The 9,212-nt window shown below is 50.3% G+C and overlaps 1 protein-coding gene across 1 annotated transcript in view; it reads right to left on the reverse strand.

The window, feature by feature from the left end:
• Nucleotides 1-8,790, reverse strand: part of LOC147099836 (aminopeptidase N-like) — an 84,670-nt gene extending 75,880 nt beyond the window's left edge. Inside the window, exons 1-2 of the mRNA XM_085968267.1 lie at nt 7,737-8,790; nt 5,718-5,860 (exon numbers count right to left, since the gene is read on the reverse strand). Coding sequence (XP_085824393.1) covers nt 5,718-5,860; nt 7,737-8,398 — 805 coding nt within the window. The 5' untranslated portion in view covers nt 8,399-8,790. The remainder of the gene's footprint in view (nt 1-5,717; nt 5,861-7,736) is intronic.
• Nucleotides 8,791-9,212: the final 422 nt, after the last annotated feature.

Genomic DNA, 9,212 nt, shown 5'->3' on the forward strand with positions numbered 1-9,212 from the left:
TCCGGCCAGACGCGTAAGTACCACCGACCGTACTCGCGCATTTGGAAGGGAATTACTGGGCCAACATTTTACATGTCAATAAAATGAAAAATTTAACAATTGCACGATTTGCCCCCTCGCATCTGCGACTGAGGGTCCAAAGAGGTGCATTGCGCAAGAGGTCATCGTCGTACATATCCTCACGCTGTTCCCTTTCGGGAACTGTATGAAGTGGTGGAAGGATTTATGGCCGTGATTAACGCTCATTCCGTGACCGTAACCATCTTTGAACCAGCCATTAGGGTGGTTAGTCCTATGGCGTGAGGGTTTTACGGACTCCCACAACCCATCTGAGGGGGGGGCCACCCACACCCACGGACGCAAGTATCCCGCTGGATGTCCACCCAGAATTTATAGTTGGAGCTCCGACTCCACTTGCCGGGACTGTCTGGAGTGGGGTTCGAAACCCTACTCCTTCTGGCCCAGCGGCGGGGATGCTTACTGCTACGCAAAAGGCCCACTCCACACAAAACGTGACACCCATACGTTTCCTGTGCCTTTTCCCTCCCCGTGACTGGAGCCCTATGCTGCCACTTGAAAGACCAAGCTATCATCTGCCCTTTTTGCGGCGCCTTTCACTTCTCATTACCAATGATGAGCAGGCGCTGCGCCTCCACCTCCTTGAGGAGATTGCTGAGGTCATCATCAGTTCAATTGTGAGTTCTTTTAATGCCGTGAATTGTGCTCATTCCAGCCATTTCACGTTGCTAATCGGATTGGGCCTTTGGCATAGCGGTAGGATCCCTGCCGCTGGGCCAGATCAGGGTAGGGTTTCGAACCCCGCTCCAGACAGTCCCGGCAAGTGGAGTCGGAGCTCCGGCTCTAAATTCTGGGTTGACATCCAGTGGGATATTTGCGTCCGTGGGTGTGGGTGGCCCCCCCTCCTTGTATAGCTTGTGGGAGCCCGTAAAACCCTCCCGCCATAGGACTAACCGCCCTAATGGCTGGTTCAAAGATGGTTACGGTCATGGAATGAGCGTTAATCATGGCCATAAATCCTTCCACCACTTCATACAGTTCCCCAAAGGGAACAGTGTGAAGACACGTATGACGACGACATTGCTAAATAAATAAATGGAATTTAAAAAATTCTTTTAGGGCTTTTAAAAGTCTTTAAATTGCTTTAATTCTGTTTAAAACGACTTCAGATTCTTCAAAATAATGTATACATTTTTAAAAGTTTATAAAAGTTACCAAAATCTTCAAAAAACTTCCAAAAACCTATTTAAACTGCTGCTTTGCATGTAAAAATGCTTAGCAGCTTGGCAGAAACATTGGGGGCGTGTCCTGTTAAACTGAGACCTCAAGGGGCGTGTCTCAGTTACACTGCACGCTCCTGGCTTCGCGCTGGCTGCACTCCTGGGCGGCGTGACGTCATACGCTGCCTGGGATTCTTCTTTTTGAAACACGAATTCCAGGCGTCCCTGGAGGTGATCGGCAGGCGCGTCGGGTAAGTGCAAATCGGGACCTTGCACGCGCGGCAAGCCCCGTTCACGAATTTCTGGCCCAATGTTCTTAATCGCGGTGGATGCACACTCCAAGTGGCCGGAGGTAATAAAGATGTCCTCCACCACCACGGAAAAAACCATCACAGTATTAAGGACCATATTCGCCAGGAATGGGCTGCCTGAACAGATCTGCTCTGATAATGGACCGCAATTTGTATCCGAAGAATTCAGGAAGTTCTTAAAAAACAATGGGGTTAAGCACTACACGTCCGCCCCATACCATCCCGCCACCAATGGATTAGCTGAAAGGTTTGTCCAGACCTTCAAGAAGGCCATAAAGGCCATGGGTAATGAAGACATAAGTCTACAACATAAGGTAGATAACTTCTTGTTTGCGTACAGGAATGCAACACATGTGGTTACAAACCAAACCCCCGCCATGATGTTTTTCAATAGAAGACTAAGATGCCGGCTGGATTTGGTCAAGCCAAACATCAGAAGGGACGTAGAGAACCGTCAATTTCAAAGCATGAATGAAAGGCCAACTAGAACCTTCCAGATAGGTCAACCAGATTTGGCCCGGGACTACCGTACCGAGAAATGGCAGCCTGGAACTATTTGCACACGACTAGGACCGCTGATGTATACCGTGGACATGGGAGAAAGCATAATAAGGCGCCATGCTGACCAGATCATAGAGTCATCCGAAAAAGGACAACCTACACCACAACTCTATACGCCTAGTGATGAAGCAGAGATACCCATAGTATCTACCTCCGATCCGGTGATACTGGAACCAGATGAACCCGACACTGGCATTGAAGCCGAATCGACCTTGCCAAAAGAACCTACTACACCACCGAAACCTACTACACCACCGAGGCGTTATCCGGACCGAGTCAGGAAGCCTCCAGAGAGACTGAATGTATAATTGATTAACTTCAGCAAATGTGTAGATTATTGTTCTTGTAAAAATGTTATGTACTATTTATCTAAAAGGGGAGGAATTGTAGTGTATGTACCTTTAAGAGGAACTATGTTTTTGAAGCCCCTGTGTACTGTAGTACCAGTAGTGACCACTCGGGTATATAAGCCTGTATAGCATCTTGTGTAGTTAGTTCACCTCCAGACTTTGTTCAATAAACACTTGGTAAATCAACTCCTGCATTCCGTGTCTCCATTAACACAAGGATCTAACAGTTCTGTACGCCTTTTTTCAAACAAACAGTATATTTAATTTCCAACAAATCATTTAATACAATGTATTTTTTTTTATTTGATCTGATTTGATTTGATCTATCATTTGTATTTTTAATGAATTTTATGCTCATACAGCACAGAAGGAGGCCATTTGGCCCATCGATTCTGCGCCGGCTCTTTCGAAGAGTGATCCAGTTAATCCCGCTTCCCCCCCGCTCTTTCCCCATTTCCCTGCAATTTTTTCTTTCAGTCAAGTATTTATCCAATTCCCTTTTGAAAGCTACTATTGAACCTGTATCCACCGCCCCATCAGGCAGTGCAGTCCAAATCCTAACCACTCGTTGCGCAAAAAGGTTTTTCCTCGTGTCGCCTCTGGTTCTTTTGCCAATCACCTGAAATCTGTGCCCTCTGGTTATCGACCCTTCAGCCATTGGAAACAGTTTCTCTTTATTTACTCAATCTAAACCCTTAAATGATTTTGAACACCTCTATCAAATCATCTCTTAGCCTTCCCTGCTCCAAGGAGAACTACCCCGGCTTCTCCAGCCTATCCACATACCTGAAGTCCCTCATCCCTGGAACCATTCTAGTAAATCTCTTCCGCACCCTCTCTAAGGCCTTAACATGCTTCCTAAAGTGTGGTGCCCAGAATTGGACACAATCCTGCAGCTGGGGGTTAAACTAATATTGTATAAAGGTTTAGCGTAACTTGCTGGTGTTTGTACTCTGTGGCCCCGATATTTACGGAGAGACAGAGAGTGAGTGGACTGGGGGGGAGCTGTTTGTAGAACAGGAACCCGGAAGAACAGTTTTCCTCAGGCCCTGCTGAATTTAAACGCAGGTAAGTGGAAAGACACTTGAAAGGAACCTACCAGCTGGATCCAGCAGTCCTCGCCTCCTTTTAGCTGCCGGGTTTCCCATCGGAAAACCCGAGCAGCCAGGGTGAAATTTAAAATGGAGATTAAATCTGAGGCCCGCAGCTTCATTACAATATTTAAATGACAAACTCGCTTCCTGGGAGCCGATTGGTCGCCCGTCCCCTGCCCCGCCTCCATTAAAACAGGAAGTGGGCGGGTTGGAGGCGGGTTTCAATTTTTAATATTTTACATTCCAACCGCCCTCAACCCACCCATTTTTGGTGGTTAAAATTCCCACCTATACCTCGATTTCTAAAGCCCAGGATGCCGTATGCTTCATTAACTGCTTTATTGACCTGTCCTGCCACCTTCAAAGATTTGTGCACAAGCACCCCCAGGTCGCTCTGTTCTTGTGCCCTCTTTAAAATTGTACTATTTAACTTGTATTGTCTCTTCTCATTCTTCCTACCAAAATGTATCACTTTTCACACTTTTTATGAAAGGGAAATCGTGGTTAACAAATTTATTAGAGTTTTTTGAGGATGTAACTACCATGGTAGATAAAAGGGAACCAGTGGATGTAGTATATTTGGATTTCCAAAGGCATTCAATAAGGTTACTACGCAAGATAAGGGCTCATGGGGTTGGGGTAAAATATTAGCATGGATAGAGGATTGGTTAACGGACAGAAAACAGAGAGTAGGGTTAAATGGGTCATTTTCTGGTTGGCAGGCTCTACCTAGTGGGGTACCGCAAGGATCAGTGCTTGGGCCTCAGCTATTTACAATCTAGATTAATGGCTTAGATGAAGGACTGAATGCAATGTATCCAAGTTTGCTGATGACACAAAACTAGGTGGGAAAGTAAGCTGCAAGGAGGACACAAAAAGCCTAAAAAGGGATATAGACAGGTTAAGTGAGTGGTCAATAAGGTGGCAGATGGAGTATAATGTGGGGAAATGTGAGGTCATTCACTTTGGTAAGAAGAACAGAAAAAAAGAATATTTTTAAATGGTGAGTGATGTAAAAAGGAGTCTCACACATCAAGGAACTTTAAAGTAAGCTTTAAGCAACTTATAATTATACTATATACAAGAGCGGTCTTCACCATGCCTCTAGGAGAAGCCCTTTTACCATACTGAGCAGTTCAGTATTTATACTAGTCCAAACACAGGAAGTGACGTATGCACAGGAAGTGATGTATGCACAGAGTTCACAGTTCACAGGAAGTGATGTGCACATAACTTCATCTTACGGTGAGAAACTATTAAATGTTGGTAAATTTACTATCGTATTAAATGTGGGTGTTCAGACAGATTTAGGTGTCCTCATACAGGAAATACAGAAAGTTAGCATGCAGGTACAGCAAGCAATTAGGAAGGCAAATGGCATGTTGGGCTTTATTGCAAGGGGGTTGGAGTACAAGAGTAAGGAAGCCTTGCTACAATTGTACAGGGTCTTGGTGAGACCACACCTGGAGTACTGGGCACGGTTTTGGTCTCTTATCTGAGGAAGGATATACTTGCCTTCGAGGCGGTGCAACGAAGGTTCACTAGATTGATCCCTGGGATGAGAGGGTTGGCCTATGAGGAGAGATTGAACCGATACTCTCTGGAGTTTAGAAGAATGAGAGGTGATCTCATTGAAGCATATAAGATTCTGAGGGGGCCCCCACCTTGCCCCTGCCTCTGCCCCCCAGCCCCCACCGCCCAGCCCCCCCCCGCACTGGCCCCCCAGCACCCCCCAGCCTCCACCCCACCGCCCTGGCCCCCCAGCCCCCACCGCCCTGGCCGCCCAGCCCCCACTGCCCTGCCTCACCCCCCGCCCTGGCCCCCCAGCCCCCACTGCCCTGCGGCACCCCCCCCCCCCGCCCTGGCCCTCCAGCCTCTGCCCCACCGCCCTGGCCCCCCAGCCTCCGCCCCACTGCCCTGCCCCCACCGCCCTGCCCCCCCCCCGCCCTGGCCCCCCAGCCTCCCCCTCACCCCCCCCCACCCTGGCCCCCCAGCCCCCACCGCCCTGACCCCCCCGCCCTGCCCCGCCCAGCCCCCCCGCCCTGCCCCGCCCCCGCCCAGCCCCCCAACCTGCCCCCCTTTCCCCCCAGCCCCCTCGCCCCCGTTTTACCCTAGTTACTTTATTAAAACCGCTAATTAGCTAATGAAACTTGTGAGACTTACTGATTGCTGGCATGTTGGAGATTGCTTTGTGTTCCGCTTTGTGATACAGGGTAATGTTGAATGTGGCTTTCATCGCTGGCTCATCAAAGCACGGGAACGCTTTCCTGGCATCAGTCGGCTGCATCTGAGTTGTTGCGATAACTCTTTAATAAGAGGAAGATCAGAGCTCGGTGATCACAGGAGAAGTCAGAATGACCAGACTGCACTTTCATATTTATCTTCCACTTTGAAAAATTATTTTCTCCCCCACTTTCTGTTATTTTGTTGAAATGTCAGTCAGTCACTGTCTGGGAGTCTGTTTGAAGACCTATTGACCACTAACGGATTCCCGGAGCCTCCCTTGGTGAAGTGCTGAATGACTCACTCCTCGGGGAAGCACTCAGTGACCAGAGCGAGCAGGGATGGAGAGGAATCAATTCTGGGATTGTCGAGGATGAATTACGATTCCCAGGGTTATTCCCGGACAACCTGCAATAACCTGAGACAATCCGTGCCTTTCTGCACTGCTGCAAAGTGACTTACCCCCACCCAACCCCCCCACCCCAACCCCCCACACCCCAACCCCCACCCCACACCCTCCCCCACACCCCAACCCCCCCAGCCCCCCCAAACCCCAACCCCCCCACCCCAAACCCCAACCCCCCCACCCCAAACCCCAACCCCCCACCCCAAACCCCAACCCCCCCACCCCAAACCCCAACCACCCCACCCCAAACCCCAACCCCCCCACCCCAAACCCCAACCCCCCCACAACCTCCACACACCCCAACCCTCCCCCACCCCAAACCCCCCCACACCCCAACCACCCACACCCCAAACCCCCCAACCCCCCCACACCCCAACTGCCCCCACCCCAACCCCCCCACACACCCCCCACACCCCAATCCCCCACACCCCAAACCCCCCACACCCCAACCCCCCCACACCACAACCCCACACACACCAACCCCCCCACACCCTAACCCCCCCCCACCCCAACCCCCCACACCCCAACACTCCCCACCCCCTCCCCCCCTCCACCACTGAAACCCTCATCCATGCCTTTGTTACCTCTAGACTCGACTATTCCAACGCACTCCTGGCCGGCCTCCCACATTCCACCCTATGTAACCTTGAGGTCATCCAAAACTCGGCTGCCCGTGTCCTAACTCGCACCAAGTCCCGTTCGCCCATTGCCCCTGTGCTTGCTGACCTACATTGGCTCCAGCTTGTGAGAGCGTGTAAGCATTTACAGAAGATCCCTGTAGAGCCGGGTTGCCAACTCTCAGGAATTGCCCGGGCGTCTCCCAGAATGGGGCATGACTTCTCCTGGGCACTGCTGCTCACAGTGGCTATTGAGGCAGAGATTAGAACATCATTTAAAAGTGAATGGGATGAATATTTGAAAAGAAGGAACATAAAAGGATGGGGGAGGGGGGAATGGGGTTACAGGAGAGAGCTCCAACACCGGGGGCCGAATGGCCTCCTTCTGTGCTGTAACTTCCATCATTGTGGGGAAACTCTCCTATATTGAGTCCAAGCTCAGGGCTGGTTGAGTTTCGGACGCTGTGCTCTGTGAGAAATGTCCCAACCACTGAGCCTTCTGCCCTCTGTGCGATCTCTCGGTTCGGTTGGGTTCAGGTCGGTCTGTGCCGCCCGGTTTTGACGTGTGAAGTCCAAGTACAGATCAGCTCTGACTGAGGCTCCCGGTTCACCTTCACACGGAACTGGAGTCCAAACCAGACCAAGGAGATGGGGAGAGGGGTCGGGGCCAGGGCGGTTGTGAATATTACTGGGGGTTTGCTTCTAATACAGGTGTGATCCCAGGGCCGGCCCATCAAAGGGGTGCCGCTCCTGATCGTCCCCCAAAGTGATGGGAATCCCCATGTTCTGCCCCCACACTTTCCCCAATCACTCCTCCCAGATCGCCTCCCTTCCCTGAACCATCTCTTTTACAACAGTATTTTAACAATCCTTGAAAGTAATGTTTCCTTATAGTTAGCTCAGTATTTGTAAATTATTTTCTGTAAGCAGGCTGACCTGGGTTTTCCATTTTCAGCGATGTATTGGCTCCTGTAAAAGCCGGCGAGGTCGTCCGCCAGCTCTCCTTCAAACTCCGTATGCAGCGAATAATTCTTACTTGTGGACAGACTGGAGGACAGTTTGATCACCAGATACTGGGTGTCCCCTTGCAGCCATGTCTTTGCTATTTCGGGGGGATTCGAGCGATCATGGACCGCCAGTTGGGCGATGTGTTTCCCCAACTTGGTGAAGTGCAGCTTGTTGCTGTGGATCAGGATCAGGTCGGTGTCCTGGACACAGTGGAAGAAGACGGTGGATTCCCCCGTGAAATAATAGCCCTTGGTGGGGTGCTGGTCCAGATGGGGCCAGAGGGTCAGGTCATAGTGATCGGGGACCAGAGACTGGGGGAGTCGGAACTTGTTCCAAGGGTTAGATGGAGGCGGTGTGGTGGCGGGCGGCGATCCTGTCCCCGGACTCTCGGGCGATCCTGTCCCCGGACTCTCGGGCGACCCTGTCCCCGGACTCTCGGGCGACCCTGTCCCCGGACTCTCGGGCGATCCTGTCCCGCTCTTGTTCTTCTCCTGAGCGTAGACCACTGCCAGGGCGATGATGGTGGCGATAGCGCTGGCGGCCAGCAGGACTCCGACCACCACCTGGGTTTTGTTGATTTGGAACTTCATGGTGGAAGATCCAGGTGTGGAAGATCCAGGTGAGGACGGAACGAACGGACTCACCTGCGATGGTCTTTTACGGCGAAAATGTTCCTTTTATTGCAGACGGGTTAATGATTGAAATATTAACTCGGGCGATGGTCACTGAGCTCCTATTTGATTAACTCAGGGTTGTTGCTTTGAAACATCTGGAACCAGTTTGCGTTTAACGGAAAACAATTTCCTCCCTGGTGAAATGTGAATTTATTGAATTTGGTGCCCCGGCTGCAGAGCCTGGCCAGTGTGTCAAAGACATTCACAAATCGGAATCACAACAACTAAAGAGCAGCTTGACCTTAAAACCAGAGTTTAGAAAACTCGGGAGCTCCTCGGATTACTTTGTAAAAATAAAGTCTGATACAATGCAGATGTTTCCAGCTGCACCGCCCCTGGGAACCGCACCAACTCCCGAGCCGAGCTCATTGCGGCTGATTTTAATACCTGGAATTTTAGCTGATTATTTAAATAATTGGAAAGCTCAGACTGGGGGCAGGAAGTGTTTGGGATGTTTGGAAAGGTCGGTGTTATTTATATGGTTTAATAAAGATTATTGTGCGATTCTCACTAATTAATCTAATTCAGTTTAAATCAAACTATTAGCGAGCAGCGGGTCAAAGGCGAGGATTGCGAACAAGAACAAACAAACTTTAGACACAGATCGAGGCTCCAGTCTGTAATAAAAACAGAAGATGCTGGAGATACTCAGCAGGTCAGGCAGCATCTGCGAAGAGAGAAACAGAGTTAATGTTTCAGGTCGATGACCTTTCGTCAGAACTGCAAAAAA

This window comes from Somniosus microcephalus, chromosome 27 (assembly GCF_052327205.1).
Source record: "Somniosus microcephalus isolate GS21.2 chromosome 27, FLI_Smic_1.0, whole genome shotgun sequence".
Lineage (NCBI taxonomy): Eukaryota > Metazoa > Chordata > Chondrichthyes > Squaliformes > Somniosidae > Somniosus > Somniosus microcephalus.